Here is a 25,871-nt window from a genome sequence, read left to right on the forward strand (position 1 = left end):
GAATCTACTCAGCATTTTCATCGTCTAATCATGGTCTAGGTCTGGGCTTGTCTTCGTCTGACAAATTGTACATAAGTTATATGTCCTCATGCGACGGACATTTTGTTTATTGTCACTGGTGATGAGTTCACGTTTTAGTTTTTTAGGATTGTTTAAACGTTTGTCTGAGCATTTGTGAAAGGCCTTAAGAGTGAAAGGATGAATGCTGAGGCGGCAAACTGAAACTGTGTTCTAGCCCCTCACAAAGCCATATTTATAGAGGAAGCTGACATGAGTGCAATGGATACATGTGAGGGTCTCGCATTGAGCTTATGGTACTTACTGGAGCCAAGATTTAGCAACGCTGCCCCTGTTCGCCAAGTAACATTTACGCCAGTGTTCAACAAGAAATCCCATTTTGTTTTTTTCTATGAATTTCTCAAATATGCCAAGATCACATTGAGTTATTTTTCATTCTTCCCAAGCTTCTACAAGATCTCTCTGGATGTGTAGCTTGGCTCTAAGTTGCATTAGAAGGTTGATAAGTAACATATCTACCGACTAAATCACTCCCAAACAGTCACATATCAATGAGGGCTGATCGAGTCAGCTTCAGAAAATGTTTTATCGGGAAAAGTATTCCACCAGAAAAGTTGCATCAGTATTTGCAGGGCTTTGAGCAGATCTTTGTGGTTTGTGTATTGTCTGAATGGCCACAAACCTTTATTGAAACAGATGGTTGATGTTGTTTGGAGATGGATTTAAATTAAGTAAAAGTGTCACACTTTGTTGAATGTTCAGATCGGTGCGTTTCTAAAGCGCATTACACATTCTGTGGTCACTTGCTTTAAATGAAGACATATGGGGAAAATGAGGAATTTGTAATGCCAACATTTATATTTTTTAAGTTCTTTAGTCGTGCCATGGAATATTGTTGAAGTTATAAAGTTCAGCAACATCAACACATAGATAGTGGTAAATCTCAAGACAAACTAGTGGATTATGTGATAATTACAAGTAGTTACAGAATGCAAGTCTAGTGTTAAGGCAACATTTTACTCTTTTGCCCTAAAATTTGCCCCTTTTTTAAAATTGCTGTATTACCAGGCTCAGATCACAGAGACTGTCTTTACCCAGTGTAAGGCACATATCTCCTTACCGTTTGTCTCATTATCAATTGTATCTACGGTACACTCAAGTGAAGTCTGGCTCTGCTGTAGCACCACAGTTTGTTTGTTTGTTTTCTGCATGGTACCAACCCAAACAAGAACTGAATGGACTTTTGTATTTTTTTTTTTGAAAGTCATTGTCCGGTACATGACTCAGCTTTTAAAACCCAAAGTCTAAAACGAGCTGTGATCTTTATGGTATAGTATGTTATGTCTGACATGGGTTCCACTCTTTGCCTGTTTTCCTATTTAAAGACATTGATGTAAAATATTACATTATTTGAATAAATTAAAGATTTGCTGTTAATTGTGCTGTTCTATTGTTCTATTATTGACACGTCCTGTCTCAACAACGAATGTCAGCAATCACAGGTAATATAGAAATCATTTTGGTGAAATTTTAGGATTGACATAATCTTTATTCTTCTATGTCTATTTACATTGAACTGGGTTTGCATTTTTACCTCTTTTTTTTCAAGCTCAATCAACTATAAATATTTGACAAAAGATCATTTTGTCATACAGGCACTTTTCATTGTAAGATCTGCAGAATAATGCAATATATTGTCATTTACACGATCATTTACTTTATGAATGTGTTATTTGACAGTTTTGTGACGGAGATTCAAACTTACTGTTATTTTTATGTTAATTTTCACATGTGCAGGGCCTCTGTCTGACGTCTTCAAAGTTACTCCCTGAATGTTTAACGGCTGCTCTGTGTCTTCTTGGACCTTTGCTCTCTCTTGCCCCGTTAAAACTCCCCTGGACAGAGGCTGGAGAGGCAGAGGCTCAGCCTACAGTGGGACACCACACAGCATCCCCAATTCTAGTCTCCTGCTCACTGCTGTGAACCATGACCACTTTTGACGACATTCTGGAGGAAGCAGGGAAGTTTGGGCGATGCCAGAAGCGGATCTTTGCCCTGCTGTGTATGGTGTCCATGCCGTGGGCTGGGGTCTATGTGGGGATTGTGTTCCAGGGCTACACCCCGGATCACTGGTGCCGGCAGCCCGCGGTGCAAGAGCACAGAAAGACGTGTGGATGGACTCTTAGGGACGGCCTCAAGAGGACCGTCCCGTTGGTGAATGTGTCTGGGGAGCTCCAGCCCAGCTCCTGTCTGCAGTACGACGTGGACTGGAATAGCACCGCACTCAGCTGTGACCTGAGCCAAGAGCCAGAGCTGAGCGAGAGCCCGAGGAGCAGCTGCAAACACGGCTGGGAGTACGACTACGAGGGCAGGCAGTCCTTTGTCACTGAGGTAAGGGTTGCTGTGTAGGCTCCACGTTACAATAATACAATAAACATTTCTCTCATAGTATTATGCCAAGTTTCTTTCTTTTGAGGCAGTCCCAAACCTGAATAAATCAAGAGGGTCACTCCATTGTTGTACCTGTGGCTGTCCTGAAAAATAAATAATTTTATGTCTCTTAATTTCATTTTAAAAGATTCACATGTTGAAGATAACTTACTTGTGTCCAGTTCGACCTGGTGTGTTCAGACGCATGGCTGGTGGACATGTTCCAGGCCACTCTCAATGTGGGTTTCCTCATCGGGAGCATTGCCATTGGATACCTGGCTGACAGGTAAAGCCGTGTTGCAACCAGTAATATCATCAGTATTTATACTTTCTTTGACATGAGCCTGAAACCCATGAGTAAAACACAGTATTTGTAACGTCGTTAAGCCTTTTGCCCTCCCGTTGTGCCCAGGTTTGGACGTAAACTGTCCTTTCTGATGTCCAACCTGCTGAATGGGATTGCTGGGATCCTTGTTGCCGTGGCACCCAACTACGTGTCCTTACTAGTGTTCAGGACGCTGTACGGCTTTGGGGTGAAAGGAGGCTGGGTGGCAGGATACGTGCTCAGTAAGACAATCAGCTTTTAAACCAGTCGTACCAGGCCAGGCTTTCTGACTAGTCACTGGGTAAACAGGAGACAGACTTTCCTTGCTGTGGTGGAAAGTGACTAAGATTGCCACAAGAATTATCACGTTTTGGCACAATGTTTTCCCATCCTATTACCAGGCTATTAGTGTGCTGTAAAGTGAAGTGCTGCCTTTATTTCCTATTGTCAATGCTTTCTACTGAACACTTGTTATTGCACTAGTATTTAACTAGCAGTAGAAATGCAGTCAGACTTTATAATGAACACTGATCGTAATCCTTCTTCTTCTTAAAATATTATACATATTCCTTCTTTGCTCAAGTGCATCAGTGCGTCAGCCACAGAAAGCCTTCCCTCACTCTGCTCTTGCTGCGTTCCCTCTCTCTCAGTCACAGAGATCGTGGGGGTCGAGTTCAGGCGCACGGTGGGGGTGCTGTACCAGATGTTCTTCAGCGTGGGGATCCTCATCCTGCCTCTGCTGGCCTACTACATCACCGACTGGCGCTGGCTGCAAGTGGTCATCACCGTCCCCTACATCCTCTTCCTCTCGTACTACTGGTGAGAGCGCACAAATAACAGGCTCGCTTTTGGACCTGGCAAATAATAACTAATGTTTATTTATTTATTTTGGCATTCATTGACTGTACTGTTAACCTATTTGACCCACCTCATTTAAACAGATCTTTTTCCTTGCGTTCCTTACTTTTTTTCTTTTCATTGCTTTTTTGTTTAATTTTTGTCACTTTTCTGTTACCCTTTTTGCGGGTTTTTTGTGACTTTTTCTTTGCTTTTTTTTGTCATTTTTTTGTCACTTTTTTGTGACTTATCAATTTTTTTTCTATTTTTTGTCACTTTTACATCACTTTTTCGTCACTTTTTCATCACTTTTTTGTCATTTTTTTGTGACTTTTTTTGTTACTTTTTATCACATTTTTATCAATTTTTTGTCACTTTTACATCACTTTTTCATCACTTTTTTCTCATTTTTTGACGTTTTTCTCATTTTGTCCGTTTTTTTTGTCAATTTTTTGTTTTTCTTCATGTATTTGTCACTTCTTCTTTACATTTTGTCACTTTTCTGTTATCCTTTGGTTGCTTTTTTGTTGCGCTTGCCACGTTTTGGCCGCTCTTTTGCTACGTTTTCATCCTCGTTTTAGTCGCCTTTTTGACACATTGTTCACGAAGCTCTTAGATTTGGGTAAAGCCCGAACTGTAAATCAAGAGGTTAATATGTCACTGCAAAAATCATCAGCAAAATCTCTCGAATAAACAAGCATTCCGTCTCTCACAGGTTCATCCCTGAGTCCCCGCGATGGCTCCTCTCTCAGAACAAAAAGGACAGAGCTATAAAAATCACCGAGGCCATGGCCAAAGAGAACGGGATGACCCTGTCCAAGCAAATCGAGGTACGAACTGCTGGACACGCAGCTGCACTCACAACAGGCACCGGCACAACGCAGAAAACAGAGCAGAGGAGTTTGACCTACATCGCTGAAACAATAATGGTTACAATAACGATAAATACTGTTGCAGACTCTGACGGATGACAACGCCAACACCACCACGGCCTCCTTCATGGACCTGATCCGCACTCCCAAAATGAGGAAGCACACATTCATTCTCAGCTACAACTGGTATGTATTCAGATCGTCATGGCAGGGGCGGAGCTAAAGGGGGGTTGGCAGGGGTGGCACTGGCTCCCCCTGGCCACCCCCATTGCCCTCTATTGATGTAAATCTTTCAGGCCATTTGTTCGATCTGCTTTGAGAGCAACAGATTTCAACTGTGTCCGTCACTGTATTGTGGGCAGGTTTACCAGCGCAGTGGTGTACCAGGGCCTGATCATGAGGCTGGGTATTTTGGGAGGAAACGTGTACATCGACTTCCTGATCTCGGGGCTGGTGGAGTTCCCCGCTGCCTTCCTCATCCTCTTCACCATCGAGAGGATCGGCCGCCGCCTCCCCTTCGCCACCGCCAACTTTGTGGCCGGAGCCTCGTGTTTTATCACAGCTTGTATTCCAGACAGTAAGTCCTGGACTCAGTGTATTGGTTACATTCAATGAGTTTACACTTAACTGTCTTCTTAACTATTTCCAAAGTCAAGCTCACAAACACCCCCCAGTCGTTTTCATTCAAAAGGCTTGGTCATGCCCCAATTAAACTTCATAGGAATACAGCAAAAAACAAGTGGACACACTGATGTGCCAGCTCCATGCAGTACCTTTGCAAAACCTCCAGGGGTCCTCGGATCCTTTCTTGTGAACCATAGTGTTTACAAGGTGACATTGTGGGCAAAAACTTGCACTACAACTTCTTTCACCACTACTGTGAATCACTGCTGAATCACTAGAGGGAATTCAAAGCAGTCTTGATTAATAAGTCAAAGTGCATACTGTAGTAAAATGGCAGTAAGCTTTTTGTTAATAAATAATATATATTTTTGAGTGATTGTACTTCACATTGACCATTTTTCAGGTCTGTTCTGGTTCAAGACGGCGGTGGCCTGTGTTGGGCGTCTCTGCATCACTATGACCTTTGAGATGGTGGTGTTTGTGAACACGGAGCTCTACCCCACATTTGTCAGGTAAAACCCGTGCTGCTATAGTCTTAAAGTTTGGATTATTCACCGCTGAAACGACGGATTCCCCTGTGTAGGAACTTCGGCGTGTCTGTCTGCTCCACTCTTTGTGACGTGGGGGGCATCGTCGCGCCGTTCCTGTTGTACAGACTGGCCGTGATCTGGCTCGAGCTGCCCCTCATCATTTTTGGTATGGTGTTTATTTTTGTCGTCTCGATATGAAGTGTAAACCTGCCCCTGTTGTAACTCACTCGTCTTGTCCGTAGGCTCCTTGGCGATACTGGCCGGTGGGCTGGTTTTGATGCTTCCCGAGACTAGAGGAGTACCACTGCCAGACACCATAGACGATATCGAGTTCCCAGAGAGGTGACTGCTTCCAAATGATCTTTTTTTATAGACATTTTTATTGACATGTTTGTATATTTATTAGAATTCTAGCTATTCTATACCTATAAAGACAGAATAATTGACACAACAGCTGTGGATCGGGCGGGGCCTCATGTTTCCAGGCTCTGCTAATTCATTTTAAATTGCAGCATAGATCTAAGCCCACACAAGGCCAAATGAGGAAGAGCATCTGGAAAGAAAGCAAAATGATCATTGTACAAAACACAAACTGGGACTTGAACCGACATCTTATACTATCATCTGTTCTAACGGCTTTTGTTTTTTTTTTATTCAGGATGAAAGGGAGAGACCAGAATGGGCAGCTTTTCAACCTCCTGCCGACCAACGACGTCACCTCCAACAAAGACACAGCTGTAGTTTAGTCTCCCGAAATCTGAGTATCATCTTATTTATTTGTGTTTCGTTGTGAAGCCCCGGGCGGGAGCTCTGTAAAATGTATGTGATGAAATAGCATGAGCAAAAGGCCAACTTTAGACATTTATTTGTGTACCATAGTCATTATGAAGTACTACAAACGTCTGTGTTCACCAAATGGGGAAACATCACAGGGTTATTGTTGCAAATGCTTTAAACAAGAGCTGTATCCTGCTAGTTTTACTCGCGGATGGGGAAGAAGAAACACATGAGATCCAACATTTCAGCGGTCATTCTGATGAGAAATACTGTCACACGTAACAGTAACAGCATTGAACACTGATGGTGGCTGTAAATACTAATTAGAAACGCAGACTTGTATTTAAAATGAAATGTGTAGCAAAAGGTTTGTTTAACTGATTTTCAAATCATTTTTTAATAGTATCATTTATATTATGAGATCATTTATATTATATAGAAGATTTTTTGCTCATACATGAACTCTATCCAAGGCTTTGTTAGTAATATAAAACTAATTTGAGGGAGTAAATCCCAGGGGAAAAAAACGGTACAGTCTTCTGTAGTATAACGGCGGTACGGTTAGTGCTCGTGCTTCACAGAAAGTCCTGGGTTCAATTCCCACCTGGACGGGGCCTGTCTGTGTGGAGTTTGCATGTTCTCCCATTGCTCCTGGTGCATTAACCCTACCACTACAAACACGTCCACTCGGTTAGTCTTCCAGCCAGGTGTTTCTGACCATTAGCTGACCAACAGGTTGCCCCAGGAGGAAGGATGGGTTAAATGCAGATATGGGGATCAATAAAGTGTAGCTTAACCTTAACCTTAAGCCAAGGCATTCAGAATACACACATCATAGCATTGTGTCTAAATAAATCCTGTACAGTACTGTCTTATTTATTGTTGCATAAATAAAGTGTTCATGTTTATTCAGTCAGTGGTTTGGAGTTCACTTTGTTTGTGTACATAAACTAGCAGTAACTTCCTTTGAATTCGCAGAACAGTAACTGCTGTCTGTTTACACTAGTGTTTTTGAGCTGACCTATGAAATACAACTCATCAAAAATAAAATACAACTGAAATAGTCGGTAAAGAGTTGTTCAGAAGGCATTTGTTATGTTTTCTAAAGTCACTTCTCATGAGCACATGTGTTAAGCATGAGCTTATGCAATAGTTTGGAGGATTATCTGCATCTGAATTTCCATAGGGAGTCAGAACTAAAACATACAGGCGTCTGAGTCTCCTGTCGAGAACACTTTAGGGCTTTCCCTTTTTGACTGTTTAACTTGATATTTTAGTTGAACATTTCCCCAACAGTGGCATGTGCCTTTTCGCCTTCTGTAACCATTAGCTGCTTTTTGGACTTCAGCACCTCCAGCCCGGCCAGCCTGCTCAGTTGGTCTGTAGTGAGCCCAGAGATGGTGAGCTTCGATGACATCCTGGTGGAGGTGGGGCCCTTCGGACGGTCCCAAAAGCGGATCTTTGCACTGCTGTGCCTGGTGTCTCTGCCCATGGCCTGGATCTATGTGGGGATAGTGTTCCAGGGCTACACCCCGGGTCACTGGTGCCGGCACCCTGCAGTACCAGAGCAGAGGGAGGCGTGTGGATGGAATCTTCAGGACGGCGTCAGGAGGACCGTGCCATTGGTGAACGTATCCGGGGAGCTCCAGCCCAGCTCCTGTCTGCAGTACGACGTGGACTGGAACAGGACTGCACTCAGCTGTGACCTGAGCCAAGATCCGGAGCTGAGTGGAGCTTCAATCACCCAGTGCAAGGTCTCACTGACTTCTTTTTATACAGCCCTGAAACCCAGTAACGCATGATTCAATGTTAACAATTTGTCCTCTTAATCTTGTAAGTCAACCACCTGTGGACAAGCAGAGCCTTAAAATAAGTCTTGTACTCTGATGTATATCATTCTTGATGTATGTTTGATAGCATGCTTTGTAATCAAGTTACTTCTCGTTATGTTTTTCTCCAGATTGGCTGGGAGTACGATTATGAAGGCAAAAAGTCTTTTGTCACAGAGGTCTGAAAATTCTTTTATTACACTTTAAATGTACTCTTTAAAACGATACAATCATACATATAGAGTCGATGAGCGAGTGAGTAGAACCTGCTATATTGAAAATGATTGTAACCTCCAATATTGGATTGAGTGAGAACTCCAGAAGCCACATCGTAATCAGATTCTTGGTCTTCATATCAGACAGTTTGCAGCTATCCAGACCTTTAGCCTTTGGTGCTGTGATGGTGTGCTCCACTTACACCACTTACTAATGTGCAAGCAAAATGTGTACAGACTCTCTCTGTGGGTGAATGAGTAACATCTTCTACTGTACAATGGCTTGTATTTATTACACTGTACTGACAAACCTATTCGTTTCACATTTGTACTTACTGTGCTGCCCTGTAGTTTGACCTGGTGTGTTCAGAAGGATGGCTGGTGGACATGTATCAGTCCAGTCTGAACATGGGCTTCCTCGTTGGAAGCTTTGTTTTTGGATACATCGCCGACAGGTTGGACAAAAAGTCTGCTCCTTAGACAAAATAGGATTTTTCGCAGAATTTGTTTCAACATTGTGCATGTTTGTTAGGTTTGGGAGAAGGTGGTGTTTCCTGATGTGCAACGTCGTGAGTATGATCAGTGGCTTTGCCGTGGCCCTGGCTCCTAACTTCCTGTGCATCCTCCTGCTCCGAGGCGTTTTAGGTCTGGGGGTCAAAGGGAGCTGGATGACCTGCTATGTCCTGCGTAAGGATTCTCTATTATTATCTCTAGTATTATGGCATAAAATAATCCAATACAGAACAATGCGAGACATAGAGAGGTGTCTGGGGTCCTGTTCTTGTGAAGTCCTTTTCTTCGTGCAGTGACAGAGATGGTGGGGTTGGAGTACCGGCGTCTGGTGGGCATCCTGTACCAAATGATCATCAGCGTGGGCATCATCCTCATGGTCCTGGTGGCCTACTGCATCCCAGACTGGCGCTGGCTGCAGGTCGTGGCCTCTGCGCCGTACTTGCTCTTCATCTTGTACTTCTGGTGAGGCCCCGCTCCAACAACACACGCATGATTTAGAGAGGCTCTGGTTCTCCTCAGGAATGTGTGAGGATGCAGAGGGACTGGTAATGATCAGTCCCTATGATGATCCCTATGGCCAGATAAAGCACATGAGGGAGCACATGGAATAACCTGGTGGCTTCTTTATTCTGGTCAGGCAGAGTATTTTACTTGCATCCAATTATACTTCTCAGGTTCGTCCCTGAATCTCCACGCTGGCTCCTCTCTCAGAACAGGACGTCCGAAGCTCTAAAGATCACAGAGAAAATGGCCAAAGAAAACAAGCAAAACCTGTCTGTCAAAAACACTGAGGTAAAAGTGCCTTACAATACTTCATTCGACTGTGCACTCTATGATCTCTTTGACTTTAGTCCTTCGAGGCCCTGACGGACGAGCCCGGGGACTCTCCCTCCGCGTCTCTGCTGGACCTGTTCAGGACGCCCAACATGAGGAAGCACACGTTCATCTTCATGTTCAACTGGTCAGAGACATCGCTGCGTGTTTTGTGTTAAACCTGTGTTGGATCTAATAAGAGTGACCACTGCGCAGGTTCTGCAGTGCTATGGTGTACCAGGGCCTGATCATGAGAGTGGGGATCACGGGGGGAAACGTGTACGTCGACTTCCTGATCTCGGGGCTGGTGGAGTTCCCCGCCGCCTTCCTCATCCTCTTCACCATCGAGAGGATCGGCCGCCGCCTCCCCTTCGCTATGGCCAACTTTGTGGCTGGGGCTTCGTGTTTTATCACAGCTTTTATTCCAGATAGTACGTCTTTTCCTAAATTGTCTCTCCCTCAGTTGCCTCTCACCCCAAACATTTTAGCGTCTTTGCTGCATCATCATTTACAGATGTTTACTGTTTGCTCTTTGCAGGTGTGCCCTGGTTGAAAACGGCAGTGGCCTGCGTTGGTCGTCTTGGCATCACAATGGCCTTTGAGATGGTGGTCTTTGTCAACAATGAACTTTACCCCACGTTTGTCAGGTGAGCTCGCGCCGATCATTTCATGTGTCATCTTTGGGGGCATAAGCAGTGAATTAATAACCAGCACATGGTTTTACTTCTTGGGCTATAAAAGAAAATGATGCTTGCTGTTAAAATGTATTGTTCCTTAGAAACTTTGGCGTGTCGGTCTGCTCTGCTTTGTGCGACATTGGGGGCATTTTATCTCCGATCATCCTTTATCGACTGGCTGCTGTATGGATCGAACTCCCTCTCATCATCTTTGGTAGGCTTATTGTCATTAACATTGTGGTATAAGTGGTTGTTGGTTCAGTTGCCTGCGTGAGTTAATGAATGAGCCATTATACACTATTGTTGCACCACCCAAGGCTCATAGTGTTTGACAATGATGATACTGTTCCCTCTCATTGATACAGGCGCTGTAGCCGTTGTAGCTGGAGGTCTGGTGTTACTTCTACCTGAGACTAAAGGCGTTCCTTTACCCGAAACAATTGATGACATAGAATTCCCCAAAAGGTAGGCTTAATGCAACATCAGGACTCATCGTTTAAAGCAGAACTAAGTAACTCAGGCGCCTAGAGGAGTATATACTCAGAATAAATACTACGCTGACAGAAAAGACAAAGGGAGAGAGGGATATTGTACATTCTGCCACAACCCAATTACACAATATAGATTTTTTTTTTTTTTTTTCGCTCAAACTTGGCTGTAAATGCTGTTTAAGTGGCGCTTGCCCGCAGCTAGCTTTGCCCGTTAGCCTGCTAGCTTCTTCTTCATGACTCTATTAGTGTGTATTGCACCTCTGACCCGGAGCAGGGAAAGTTGCAAGCGTAGTTTTTGGGCCAAGGAGGAGGATTTATAAAGGTAAAAAAGTTACTTAGTTCTTCTTTAAGCGCTTTGTGGGGGTTGTTTTTTTTGATAAATCACTTTCTTTACCTTTTATTTCTGTATTTGTCTATTCAGGAAGCACAATCCCCAAATGGAAATACTGAACAGCGCTGCAGCGGACAGAGGTGTGATTGTGTGAGAGATATAAGAGAGGTTTCCTGTATCCACCATTTTTGTGAAATCTATTTCTGTACAATTTTCCAAATAACAGAATTCTACAGTTTCTCCCCGAATGCATTTTTTAAATTTATATACTGGGGCAGGAGTAAAAGTAGTAAATGTAGAGGGGTGAATCATGTAAATATTGTTAGGGAAATACTAAAGAAGTCCTGGGAAAAGTGGATGGAGTACAATTTGAGAAAGGTCAGTAAATATTTGTGAGGCATATGTGAAGGCCGCATTAACTCTATAATTCTCCATCAAATGTGAAGGTACTTTATTTATGGACTTCAGTTACAGAGACACACAACTTGAAAAGTACAAATCAATGAATTACTGCAACAAACAATAGTCAAGTATAGTATAGTATAGTCAAGTATAAAAAGTGTGTTTGAAATCATTGACTACCAAGAAACATTCCTCCAACTTTCAATTTTTCAGGGTAAAGGATCCAAGAACTTAGGAGTTTAGGAGTGTTTCACAACCCATTTTATTATTCTTTAATGTTTTGTTTTAATGAGACTTTATGATGGTATAGCCCCAATGTGACATATAAAGAATAACAAGTAGTGTAACAAATAACTAGAGTTAGAAATACAATTATTAATATTTAAACATTAGTGGCACAAGTTACAAAGAAAGTAGGCACACATTAATACGGATCAAAACGAAAATAAATCTCCCACTATCTTTTTTTGTCATGTTGGTTTTGGTTAAGAATTGCTACATTTTCTCCATATAAAACCATATAAAATTATATTATGCCGCGTGTTATTACTTTCAGGCTGTATACAAGTTAGAATTTATAGTAACCTGAAAAAACACCTAACTGCGCCGACCAATTTGGCCATACTTGTTAAATGTCATGTTGGACAAAGGCCCCATCATCTGCCTTTGTTCTGTGACGTTCCCGTGGTATTCTGGTCAGTCTTTACGTTGCCCACTAGAGGGCCCCACAACCCAATTTATGTACATTTAGTTATTGTAGCTTTGAAGAGGGGTTTTGACATTTTGTTTGATACATTTGTTGATATTTATTTAATTTGCATCTAGCCTATTTTTTTTTTTTCAAAACACCACAACAGGATCTCACTCATTATTAGGTCATAATTTTGCACAACTTTCTGAAACGGTAGTCCATGATTCATTCATTCCTCATGCACTGGTTGAAAGATTATCTGTATAGGCTGACCATAGACTGTACAATTAAGAATGGACTTATTAAGGCTGACTTCTTCCTGTAACCATAAGGAAATGGCAGCTGGCTCCGGAGGTTCATGTCTCCTGTGGACTTTCCATTGAAGCTATCTTGCTCCTCTAAGTCATTACTGAACACAGCCTCGTCATCCTCACCACCACATGTTTGTCTTAACATGCACAACATCGTCCTAATTTTATCCTTTAACTATTCTCTCTAAAAACTCAGCCGAATGACTAGCATGAACAAGCTTCAGCTAGCCCACACTGAGCGTCGCTCCCTCAGTCCATTCTTAATTTGACAGTCTATGGGTCTGACTGACATGACAGCCCCTCTGACTCTTCACTCATACAGCACATTCACGTGCAATGTGACGGCCGGTTACTCCTAGAAGTGAAAACTACCTGCAATATAGTTAGTCAACTCCGGTTTTCCCTACCACTGAAACATGTACAATTGATTTCCCTCTGGGGCCAGGACTCTCCTGAAAAACAGGATCTTTATCTCAGTGGGACTATCCTGGTTAAATACAGGTCCATAAATAAATAAATAAATAACTTCAGCTGTTTATCTTTGACCTTTTGATGCTCATTATGCCCAGTAATGTGATAAAACTACTCTTCTGAAATAATGTCCTTTATTTTTCCTTTCACAAAGCACCCATAGTGAAGTTGTTTTTTTTAATAATTACTTCCATTACTACCTTTTATTTCTGTATTTGTCAATTCAGAAAAAACAATCTCCAAATGGAAAAGCTGAACAGCGCTGCAGCAGACAGAGGTGCGATTGTGGGAGTGCTTTTCTGTACCCAAAAATTTTGTGAAATCTTGTTTAACACATGATTCTCCAGTCCTTCCCAATACACTTTCACATTAAATGGTTTGTACTTGGGTAGAAGTAAAAGTACCTGATCAGTGAATGTAAAATATGAAGGTACTTTATTTATGGACTTCAGTAACAGAGAAACACAACTTGAAATGTACAAATCAATGAATTATCGCCACAAAAAGCTGTCAGTGTTAAAATGCATCCTATTCAAATAGTAAAAGTGTGTTGTTGTTTCAATTAGTCTTGATGGTTCGGTCAATCCAGTCGGTGAACTTGGACACCCGAGCGTAGACTCCGGGTTTCATTGGGTTGGCACAGCCCAGACCCCACGAGGTCACGCCCTGCACCACGTACTTGTTCTGGGCGTAGCACACCAGAGGCCCCCCACTGTCTCCCTATGAACATGACTTACACATATTAGTTTGGGAAAGAATGGATGGATTAATGGTTTGTGGATAGATTGATTACCTGGCAGCTGTCTGAGCCTCCCTCTATATTTCCCGCGCACATCTCGTGATCTTTGACTCGGCCGTTCAGGTACGACGGCCGGTTACAGATCTTATTCTCGATCACAGGGAACCCCGTTTCCTTCAGCACCCCGTCTCCTCCGGTTCCTGCAACATTCGGACTGTAAAGCGATCCACCAGGTTTATTTGAAGCACAATACGAGGACAAAAGATTTGACCTTGTGTCTCGCCCCATCCCGTCACATAGCACTCTGTTCTACTGGGGACGATGTAGTCTTTGTCGGGCAGGCACGCGGGGAGGACTTTGTCATTGATTGTAACAGGGCTGAAAATATAAATGTATTTAATTCCGAATACTTGACTATGCAGACATTCAAAACATAGCAAAGACATAAAACAGTGAACCTGTACCTGTCCAGTTTGAGCATGGCGATGTCCGCACCGCCAGGCTCCAGCACCATCTTCTCCAGCCTGCGCTCCTGTTTGGACGGCTCGGTGGCCCGCTCCGTGTGGGTGCCCAGTACCACCTTATAATCTGACGGACGCTTCGACCTGTCACAACAAGCAGGGCTGTTAGAAAAGGCTCGTGTCGATTCCTGGAAGGAAAAAAGAAAAAAACTTGGACCGACCTCTCCAAGCAGTGAGTGGCTGTGAGAACCCACTGAGGATGAATCAGAGTCCCTCCACAGAAATGGACCCCGCTCCTAAGAGAGACCACCGGGAAAAAAATAAAGATCATGATGGAGGCATGTTCAAATTTGTTTTAAGGTATTTAAACTAGAACTACTGCTACTGTCATCAAAGCAATACTGACTTTCAAACGCCAGGGCCTTTACCATTAGTAGCACTCAGCCTTTGATGGCTCTACCCAACTTATTCTTGGCTTTTGAGCATTTCCATATAATGTCAACGTCTTAATGAAGTCCTTTATAATGTCTTGAGTACTGACCTGGTGCGGAGGCTGATTTGCCAGGGCCAGGAGTGAGCTTTAGACACACAGCCGCCCACAATCCGCCCAAAACACCTCTTCGGTTTGATCACTGGAGACCCACAGTTCAGACCGCCTTCAAGACACACACAGAATGGGTTCAAACTAGTAAAGAAGTAGATGGTATCTAATCCCATACTGCCATACTTGGTTTACATGTAAAAAGAAGCTCCATGCAAGAAGCTTTTATGTTTTGTCTTTCGAATTACTCCACTACCAAAACATGATTCAGCCTTTAACGCTTAACTCATACTCAGTTCACAAGCAGTATTTCCATCTTTTTCCACTCATACTCAAGTAATCTTTGAATGGTTGCTTTTTGCTTCACCTTGAGTCACATTATTGTAAAGTAAATTTGGTTGCTCTTCTTCCCACCTCTGCAGCTTTTGCCACTCACCACAGTCCGGGATCTTGCAGTAGTCCCATTTCTTGTTACGGTCAGTCGTGTAGCACCATGGACCGTTCACGTCATTGTCTGGGTTTCTGCAGCTCTGAAAAAGAGAAGGACGAGTGTCAGAAGGCAAAAGGTGACCATTTGAACACTGACATGGCTTCTTCTAGCAACTAACTTTATTTGCTCTTTCACTCCATAAATCTCTTAGGTCTGTCAGCCATGCATCCTTTACCACACCTTCTGCTTCTTATTGACAAACAGTGGCGGGCCCATCACATTCTGATCGAGATGTTAATGGCTTACGTTGCCGTCCAGCCCCTTGGTGGGGTGTGTCTCTTGGGTGAAGCTGTTGTGTTGGTGGGGGCTTTGAGCGTTCCAGGCCTGACACGTCACACCAGCCACTGTCATCGATGTGGGACCTCTGTATGTGGATCCACTGCCAATTTTACAGTCTGGTAGACACACACAAGGATACAATCATCCAGCAGGTAGATACTGGTAGACAGGGCCGTCAGCAGATCTGCTGGGGCCCGAGGCGTAAAACGATCTGTATTCACACCCCTCTGTCCCATATACTGTTTAAAAGTCAAGCTGACAAATGTTTGGATTTTCGTTTTCATATTTAATACTAATTCCGTTGCTCACTTTAATGTTTATATACAACTTGTAGCTAGCTGGATATGATGCAGCACTTGTTGTACCTCTCACTGCGGGGGTCTGTGTGGCAGTGGGGGGTCTGGGTGGAGCTTTAGTGGTGATGGCGCTGGAGCTGGAGCATTTTTCCAGGTTGCAGTACTCCCAGCGGACTTTAGGGTCCATGGTGTAGCACCAGGGCGCGCGGTCACCGTCGGGGTTCCTACACAAGTTCCTTCTCAAATCCCTGAAACGCACATAAGGGACAATAACAGACCACTGCTGATAAGAAATCGTTCTGCAAGACTGCAGCGCTTACGCATTGGGGAAGTTCTGGGGTGTTTTCTGGTGGCTGTGTGGGGTCATGGAGCTCCAGACCTGACACGTCTTTCCACTGATCGTCGCTGAAGTGACACCTCGATAAGTGGTGCCATCACCCACATAACAGTCGTCCTCCTCAGTCGGGATCACTGGCTCATCTGTACAGAACAGCTTACATTGTTTTACACTGAACGAGGACAGTGTTACCTTTACCATCTGGCCCTGTACCTGGGGGCCCGGGGGCGTTGGTGCAGCTGGGCACGGTGCAGTACTCCCAGCGAGTGTTGGGGTCCGTGGTGTAGCACCAAGGCTGCCTCTCGTTGTCGGGGTTACGACAGTAGTTGTTGTCAAGGCCTCTAAAATACAAAAGAGGATATGTAAAGTGTGTAAGTATGTAAAATAGGAGTGAATGTGCTGTTATTAAGCCATGGACAGCCCATTCAAATGATGGCATTCAATCTACATTCAACAACTTGTGGGTTTACTTCATTCAAGCTCTATGAATATACACAACTTATTTTATTGTTCTGGTTTCTAATAACCTTGAACATGGTCCTTCTACATATTTGGATGTTGGAGACTTACTTGCAGGGGTAGTTGTCAGGGCTGCGGTTGTGCTTGTGAGGCGTTTGGCTGGACCATCTCTGGCAGGTTTTTCCAGACTCAGTGACAGCGATGGTTCCCCTGTAGGCAGTGCCTTCACCTGAGGCACAGGTCAGCTCCGGCACTATGGTGGGAGGCTCCGATGCTACACATAAAGACCATATAATCACTGGGGACTGTTGACAGTTAACTTCACTTTTTTAATGGAGTTGCTCTTACTGCAGCGTGGGATGGAGCAGAAGTCCCAGCGTTTGGAGGGGCTGGTGGTGAAGCACCAGGGCCGAGGGTCTCCATCTGGGTTCCTGCAGTAATTCTCCTCCAGATACTTATCTGGGAGACTGCAGTTATATAAACGGTACAGTTAGGTCTATGGGTCAACAGGCAGTAACAGAGTGAGTGTAAAGGCAGCTCACGCGGTGGGAATGTATCCGTGGTTGTGAGGTTTCTGGGAGTCCCAGCGCTGACAAGTGAAGCCGTTCTCTGTGGTGGACGTCTTCCCTCTGTAGTTCTCCCCACTGCACTGGATGCACTCCTCTGAAACATAACTCTATTCAATACACGCCATGATGGTGATATCTCCACATAAGTATCTTTGTGTTGTACTGTCAACCCCATATAAATATATATTTAGTATAAGCTCTCAGCCCTATACGAGTGTTACCAGTGCAGCTGGGCACGTTGCAGTGCTCCCAGCGTTTGCTGGGGTCAGTGGTGTAGCACCACGGGCCTCCGCTGTCTTCGTCAGGATTCCTACAGAAGTTTGAGACCAGATCGGCCCGAGGGTGGCTCTGGGGCGTGATGCTAAAGCAAAAGAGGTTTTAGATTCAAGATTCAAGATTTTTTATTTGTCAAACCATGTTTAGTTTTACAATAATATGCATTAGCAAATTCCCTGAGTATGTGGTGGTCTTACTTTGGCTTATGTGGGGTTTTGGATTCCCAGCGCTGGCAGGTCTTTCCTGTTTTGGTTCTGAACTTGGTCCCTCTATAGTCTGTCCCTAATCCATTGACACACTCAAGGAGGTATTCTGTCAAAGATAACAAAGACCAAGAGTAAACTTCAAAGTCAATATCATGAAATGAATCCAAAACTATGTTTCAATTGTTTTGCTTATGAATTCTCATCAGACAGACGGTGTACTTGCCATCTTTCTCATAGAAGGTGGTGCTGCTTCTTCTCAGGACCAATTCAGTTTTGGAGTTGGCCTCCGCGGTCCAACATTCCTGGTCCTTCTCCACATATATGAATGATCTGTTCAATCGCACAAGAGTCAGGGACAGTTATTGACCTGTTCGAGCACAGAAGCAGGAGTTCATGTAGAGCTTACTTGCACGTGAAGGCAGTTTCGTCATTACATTTAGCAGCACATTCGGCCGCTGTATTTACAGAGTACTGTCTTTTCTGCAGCGACAGGACCCAAGCACCTTCAGTTTTGGAGTAACCGTCCACATCTGTAGCACTCACTGGAATAAACAAAAATAGTGATCATATGCAAAGAACGGTGAAAGAAAAGTCCACGAACCACAGAGCAAACGATTGTGTGTTGCACAAGTTGCTAAAAGGATTTTGACAGTGAGAGAGAGACCATTCAGATTGTGGGAAACGGCTTGTATAGTTGCTGTAAATTGTTTCACAGTCAGTGATATAGTTTTTTGAAAATCTCCTGTTTGTTTGTCAGGCCACAGTGCATTACTGCTTCAACATCTATTGATCAAGGCCCTTCTTTGGGTAAACCTGGTTGAGTAAAGTGTAAAGTCTACATCGGCGGTAAATGAAACAAGAAACGAATTACACAAGATTTCGTTTGGAATAATCCCTTCATCGGTATGTACTTTGATATTCTTACCAGAGCAGAGCAGGGCTCCAAAGCACAGAGCGGCAGCGATCAGATCCATATTTCAGCTTCAACAGCAGCACATCATCCACAGAGGTCCCTCCTGATACCGCACTAGGTCCACTGCACTTTCACGGGACACATGTACCTCAGACTCTATCAATCATTGGCCCAACACAGACGTCACAGCAGCACAAATCCCCCAGATGTTTTCCCAATAATATTCTGTAAAGTGTTTGGTGTTATATTCCTACCTCGCTCTGATGGTTTGAGATCTGACTGAGGATTGACGGCTGAAATTGGTCTGACCTTTAACCATTTAGAAATCACATGACGACTTCTTATCAAAATCTCAATGGAGAACTATTTTGAAAAACAGGGTTTTACAGTATTGATCAACAGTTCAATAGATCATTTTTGTTTTTAAAGGCCATTTTATATTAAACCAGTGAAGAAAAATCACATCTCAGTAACACGTTTTGCATCAGTGTCTAAACTAGTGCCTGTTAAAAGAGCATTTCGTTCGTTAGCCACATAGCATAATTGCCTAACTAAGTGTTCCACTGTTTTTGGATAACATGTTTTTTTAGGCAACACATTGGAATTCTCTTATTCCCATTGTAACAATATACAAAAATGACCTATGCAAGTATGCTATGTGTCTAACGATTTGTAAATGTTAAGGTCCTATTTTAATTCCAAACTTTCTTCCTCAGAATCAATGAAGGCTAGTCTCTCAGACTCAATAACACTGCCCTGATTTTGTTCGGATCAATACATGAAGTTAATCTTCAGCTCAAAGGGAACAACGTCCAAAAGACACAAACATCACATTACAAAATGACCTACATCTATCCAGTTTCCAACCCAAAAATGAGTGTAAATGAATGATATATTTGGAGTTTTTGTTTTGTTATCACATTGTTAGTCCTTTTATCTTTTCATTTTGTATTATTAGGTTTTGAATGTATTAAAAATGTCTCCAGGGCCGGCCCTAGGGACAGGTGACCCCGTGCCCCATTGCACTTTATTATTTTTTTTAACCCTATAGTTCATACCCTCGCCATCTACAACATTGCCTACGTTTGCACTTAACATTGTAAGGGAAAGTGATACAGAGAGTGAGAGACCCTGGTCCTCCTGCGCCTCCAGGGAGCTGTGGAACATGGCTGTGAACATTTGTAAATATTCACATCAGAAGTGAAGGCTCCCCCCTCAAATAAAACTGTTGTGGGCGAGGCAACGTTATTTAGAGCACATGCATACAATTCAGATCAACTCAATCCATAAAACATCGGAGTATGGATTAACCTTTAATCATGTTCCGATTAAAGGTGCATTATGCAACTTTTTATGGGGGGGAAAAAAAGTTGATATTTGTGCTTATGTGAACTTGTAGTGACCCAGTGGCTGTATAACTGTTCAGCATGGTGCCTTTACTTTCCATCCCAGTGGTCTCAAAGATGCTCCAGGATTAATTGTTTTGGGGGTTTTCTGGTGAGAGGCTCCATCAGCAGTGAAAACCTTCCAAACAACTGATTCTGGAGCATCCTAGAGCCCACTGTGATGGAAAGTAAAGGCACCATGCTGACCACTCATACAGCTGCTGGGTCACCATACGATCAAATACACACAAATGGCAACTTTTTTTTTCCCTATAAAAAGTTGCATAATGCAGCTTTAAAAATGTGGGGGTAAAAAATCCTAACACTAGTAGAATAAAACAAGGGTTGAAATGCACTGGCAGCCAAAGCAGCTAAAATGTAGGGAAATATGGAAAGCCATTTGGGTCAAGAAATTTCAGAAAAGGCTGTATAATTGCTGTTAATGCTTCAGAAAAATGATCAGATATGTCCATTATAGGATTGACTGGATTTTAATTATTGAGCGGTTTCTTTCATGTATACGTTCTAATTCTTTTAATCTTCCTCCCAGTCTTGCCTCGGGCACCACATTGGCTGGGGCCGGCCCTGGAGACCACTCACGAGACTTTTTAGTAAACAAGTCTACTGTCTTGCTATGACCTTAAGGGTCCACCAGATGGCAGCGCTGATCTCATTCTGTGGAGAACCTCGACTGAACGGACTAATTTATATCTTCAGCAGACTGTTTGCTATAGGTGCAAACAAACCCCACTTAATGTGTATAAAGATTACTTCCTGAGATTAAGTACTTATTCATACATTTGAAAAATAAAATAATAATACAAATAATAAAAGAGACATTCTCTATTTCTCTTTATTGATGGATTCAAATCCGAGAAAGAACAAGTTAAGGTTTATTGAATTGTTTAATGTGTCCGTTTACACTGATAAACATGATGAACAGATTACCGTGGTGCTTTTGTACCCTGGAGGTGGTAAGAAGAGGAGACGGAGAGGCTGAGGGGGCTGATGCTCTGCTGCTGCGTCGGAGATGAGACTGAAAGTGTATGAGATGACATTGGCTGTGAATGTTTTACAGAAATGTATCGTGTTTTCCGCTTTGCCAGTTCTTTTTGATCTGTTTTTTCCCCCCCACACTTTCTGCCTCGGAACAAATTGACTCTGAACTTTTGGCACTGATTAAAGCGCACTCCTTTTTGTCTGCGCAGTTGATCGTTTCATTCAATATGGCATTTTGTTTTTAATTGTTGGAGCGAGCCCGTCAGACCGCGGCCTCCGGGATTGATTGACAAGGGAAAAAAACCTCATCTGTGACTCTTTCAGTGTGTCATCTTTTTCTATTCTTACTGTACATTAAAAGGTTCCAGTAATGGACACGGGAAAGGCTTTGATCCGACACAACTATTGTACACCTTTAATACTTTTTGAAACATTGTTAGTGGAATTGAGTGCATTTTCCATTTAATTAAAGCCTATACTTAAGTGACTTGCCCTTGACTGGCCCATTGTGCGGCACTGTGCTTTTGAGGCGAGTGTGATTAGACGGGCGGCTCCAGCGCTGCACACAAGACATTTTGACATTTTGATTTAACTTCCCGCTCGGCGTGAGTCTGTGGCTTTCCAACGAGGTTAAAAATCTGTTTTGTCTCGATGCTTTTTCAGTGAGGACAAACTCGGCGTGTGCAAGGATGATGATGTTTTAACTTTCATAATAATCTAACACAGTTTTGTTCTGTTTTCTCGCTGTGTTTCCAGGATGTCCAGCATGTGAAAAGCGCAGCGACTCCTCGGACAGTGAACAATGGCGTACAAATCTTCCACATGCACAGGGAGAAGGCCAGCTGTCCCTGTCTCCAGCCGTCCTGTAAGAGAATACCCCCAGTCAGCGCTCACGCCTCCATCAATCTCCTTCAGTCCGACGGCAGCTATGTCCACCTGTTCCCCCTCTGCCCACTCGCCCGCACTGGCCGGCCGGAGCCTCAGCGTTTACCTTAGACTGTGATAGCAGGGACAATGCATGATTCGAGATAAGTTGTCGTACCTTTGTGGTTTTCAGACGCTTTGTTTGGTTTGTAAATGCAGCTGTATTTTTCTGTATCAAACATCCCTCACAGTCAGGATTTGTTGAATCTTTGATGTTTCTTGTGCCCTGCTCTAAGAATGCAGGTTAAAGGAGCAGGCCACCGTTTTTACATACTGAGATATGTTCTTGCCTGAGCTTAGACGAGTTGATGCGTACCTGTCTGGTCTTTGTACGTGCCCTCAGTCATGCAAGGCGATGTTGTTAGCATTTGGCCTCTCCCAGTATATTCCTATAGCTCCAAATGGGGTGAAGTTAGAAGCGACCAAGCTCTTCCACGGGCACGCACAGAGACAGGACAGGTACGCATCAACTCGTCTAAGCTCAGGTAAGAACATGTCTCAGTATGTAAAAACGGTGGCCTGTTCCTTTAAAGAAATCCTTTTAAATCCACTTTTCACAAGGCTTTCTCTCCTTTCGCCGCAGCCATAGATCACCTGTCCTCCCAGACCTGCTCCCCTTCACACCTGACCAATCACTCTTCATCCACATCTCCATCAGAAACACACACAGCCTGGGGCCCAGGATGCGATAAAGCTGGTGGGACGGGGAGGAAGTGGGGTGGAAAGACTGAGGGGGGTCTCCTCTCATGTTACCTGTGCAGGTAAGCCTCTTGTTTGTTTAGTGCAACCTTCCAGTTTCCACGGTCCAGGCTGTGATCAGCTGTGTGTGCTTTGGGATGAGGTTTATTGTTCATTGACACGGTCTTTTGAAGTGAGACATATCCCGGTCAGAGTCATATCATTGCTAATTTGTTCATTTTCATATTTCATTTCAGTTTCATAAAGGTAAGGTGAGATGTAAATGTATTGCTACACACATTTAAAGCCTAGTGAAGCAGATTTAGGTCACACTTATTTGTTGTTTGCAGTGTTTGTCAAATGGAGCCTTCATCACAGAGACATAGTATATAGTAATATGTATTGGGGGGGAAAAAACCTCCTCTCAATATAGAGCACACTGGGTATTTGTCTTTCTTCTGGCTAAAAATAACACAGTCTTTACGGCAGACGAACTGCAAAGAGCGCGATCCTGGGCTAAGTGAGCTGATCCGGTTTCTCGCTCCTCATCCACGGGTTTACAGGAGAAATGGTGTGGAACAACCCTTTAACAAAAGAACCTGAATTGTACTTAGCATTCCCCACATTTCTACCACGGTGAGTGACTACTCTTTTGGGATGGGGGAGAAAACACCAGGGGCCTTTTGAAGTGAGGACATCGTAAGAGTAAACGTCATTACAGTGTGTCAAGTTTGCATGAACATTATAAACATTATGGGCAAACCTGTCGGCACTCAGGGACCCACCTCTGGATCTTAAGACAGGGCGGGAGTCCCTTCCTTTTCTACCTGATTCATTTAGAAATCATTCGCTCCCTTAATTATTTATAGGTGTATTATTTTGAGCTTGTTTCCGGGCGTGAAAAAGTCATTTCTCGGCTGATTTGACGGTGCCGCTGACTTTAAGGTTGACCTCGCTCCACTAATAACTTTTTTCTTTCTTTTTTTTTTACCAAGACATATTTCCGCTGTATAAAGATGTGCCTCATCCTTGGGCCAAATGGAAACCTGTGAATACAAAGAATGTATAAACAAACAGTGCTTTGATGGGAGGCATAATGATGTAAAACGGAACTTTAAAAAGGATCCTGGTCTGGTTCAATCCTTTGTGAGTTACGGTAAAGCAGGTTCAGCAGGTGAATTAACGTGTTTTTATCAAGTGAATAAGCCCAGCTGTGCACGTTTCACGCACTTAATAGGAATAAATTATCAGATGTGATTTTGGAGCTCGATGAAAGAGCATTTGCTGTACATTCTGTCCCCCCCAAATCTACCTTCGTTGGTGAGGATGGAGCTTTTTTTTTTTTTCTCTTTCTTTGGCCAGTTCTGTCATTTAACCCAGTGTTTTCTTTTGTCGCACAAACCCCTTGAGTCTTTCATTTCTCCGCAAAGTACCCCTTAACTCTAAGGTGCTGCCGATTATTATGAAAATGATCCGCTAAACTCACATTTATTGGTGTTAATGTTAAAAAATAAAGCTAAAACACTTTCATTCAAAACCTTTTACTGTAAATGACCATTGAAAAGAATAGCAGAATAGCAGAATAGTAGAGTACTGAAATTCTGTCCCCCCTGGTTGGCAAACACTGATTTAAAATCATAGGCGAATTTTGGGTTTTACATTTTTCCCGATGGCAAATAAACACCCTTGGACACTCAAAGTAAGTGTGCTCAAGTGCTGAAGTGTCTTGCCCAAGGACTCAAATGTGAGCGCACTTATGAGGACATAAAAAGCAGAGGAGACTCGCCCAGACGGTGGCTCCCGGTAAACGGTTTGAATACATTTGATGGGATTGTAAATGTGGCTGGAGTGCGCGCTTGCTTGGCCTTCCGCCTAACCCTGTGCAACTATGCGGATAATGAGCGGCATCTCCAGGGGCCAGTTGGTCTGTCAGTGGATCACGCACCTTTTAAGTACGGGAGGTTTCTTGAGGGAGGTGTGGGGGGGGGCGTCTCAAGATTAACATGTCACTGTATAAAGGTTCTCAGCCAAAGCCCACAGAAAAACTGGATCGTTATTCCGAACATTTAGATGAGACACACTTTGCTTCGACCTCCGCCAAGGCACCCGAACCTTTTCTGAAAGATCCTCCTCCAAACTACGACAAAAGACTGAGCGAAGCAAAACGCTTTTCCATGATCTTTATATTAGCAGCAGATACATACAAAGACTTTACGCCAGGACAATATTTTAGAACATATTCACAATAAGCACAAAAAATAACAGACCCAAAAAAAAAAAAAAAATGGTTTCCACAGAAAGACGTGGCGAGTTTCCTATACCGACTGTTTAATCATTTTTGTAAGGCTATTTCTGAAATAAATACGTGACCTTGATGAATCCAGATGCGTTAATTTCTCACCGTAATTGGATATAATTTCTCGAAAACCGCCGTCATTCGCGTGTATAGAAACGAAATGATTGAGTCCCTCTTTGCTTCACTCACGTAATCATTTCGTCGCAGTCACGTATTGATTAGAGCGGGATGTCTCGGAGCACTCGCGCTCTTGCTGTAAGACAAAAGAGGTCCTCGAAAAGTATGGAAATAGCCGCGCGCCTGCACTGGCACGCATCGCTCCCATCTGACAGTTGTGTGTGCGTGTCCTCCAGGAGCAGTTGTCCCGGGACAGCTCCGCCATAGGGCCCCTTCATTAAAGCCGCCGGGCCTGTTCTGATAGCCCCGCTGTGTCCCGAGCTGCGCTGCCGGACAGTTGGCGCGGACAGCTGCGGTCGGCCGAAGAAAGAGTTCAGACAGTCCACCGGCAGAAACGTCTTTGTGCTGTTTTAAAAATGGAAAAGGAGCATCGGGCAGTTCAGAAAGCACCTGATTTATTTGTGGTGTGTGACTGAGGCTTAACTTGAAACCTTTTGTTTAGTGATGAGACTCAAAGGTTGGTTGGACGGCTCTCCGGTGGCAGCAGGAGCTAAAAACGATATGCGAGCCTCCATTTTTTTTGCATCAGACGGCATGCTGACAAATCGATGGCGCCGCGATAAAGAGAGTAGAACTTCTCAGTGATGGTTTACGGACTTTAAAAGCGTCCAGAAAATACAATATGGAGCTATGTAAGTATGTTCTGGATTAAAAGCTCCAAAAAGTACTACTTTTGTGTAGTACTCCAC

General features: G+C 43.5%; 2 protein-coding genes across 2 annotated transcripts; one reads left to right on the forward strand and one right to left on the reverse strand.

The window, feature by feature from the left end:
• Positions 1 to 1,809: 1,809 nt before the first annotated feature.
• Positions 1,810 to 11,479, forward strand: slc22a2 (solute carrier family 22 member 2). Its single transcript, XM_079572560.1, has 23 exons — positions 1,810 to 2,409; positions 2,631 to 2,734; positions 2,861 to 3,015; positions 3,424 to 3,592; positions 4,326 to 4,440; positions 4,568 to 4,668; positions 4,845 to 5,059; positions 5,510 to 5,618; positions 5,690 to 5,802; positions 5,879 to 5,978; positions 6,295 to 6,381; positions 7,744 to 8,167; positions 8,374 to 8,421; positions 8,809 to 8,912; positions 8,990 to 9,144; positions 9,264 to 9,432; positions 9,645 to 9,762; positions 9,822 to 9,931; positions 10,000 to 10,214; positions 10,322 to 10,430; positions 10,562 to 10,674; positions 10,826 to 10,925; positions 11,373 to 11,479. Exons 1-23 carry the CDS (start codon positions 2,005 to 2,007, stop codon positions 11,434 to 11,436), a joined length of 3,402 nt encoding a protein of 1,133 aa, XP_079428686.1. The 5' UTR covers positions 1,810 to 2,004; the 3' UTR covers positions 11,437 to 11,479.
• A 2,117-nt stretch (positions 11,480 to 13,596) lies between these two features.
• Positions 13,597 to 18,830, reverse strand: plg (plasminogen). Its single transcript, XM_079572200.1, has 19 exons — positions 18,736 to 18,830; positions 18,217 to 18,352; positions 18,034 to 18,140; positions 17,802 to 17,916; positions 17,550 to 17,689; positions 17,302 to 17,422; positions 17,108 to 17,226; positions 16,871 to 17,033; positions 16,514 to 16,641; positions 16,284 to 16,443; positions 16,033 to 16,211; positions 15,635 to 15,783; positions 15,335 to 15,428; positions 14,899 to 15,013; positions 14,579 to 14,653; positions 14,361 to 14,501; positions 14,168 to 14,274; positions 13,951 to 14,096; positions 13,597 to 13,877 (listed from the first exon to the last, which is right to left on the reverse strand). Exons 1-19 carry the CDS (start codon positions 18,782 to 18,784, stop codon positions 13,716 to 13,718), a joined length of 2,406 nt encoding a protein of 801 aa, XP_079428326.1. The 5' UTR covers positions 18,785 to 18,830; the 3' UTR covers positions 13,597 to 13,715.
• Between the last annotated feature and the right edge of the window lie 7,041 nt (positions 18,831 to 25,871).

Source organism: Gobius niger (genome assembly GCF_951799975.1).
Source record: "Gobius niger genome assembly, chromosome: 15".
Taxonomy (NCBI): Eukaryota; Metazoa; Chordata; class Actinopteri; order Gobiiformes; family Gobiidae; genus Gobius; species Gobius niger.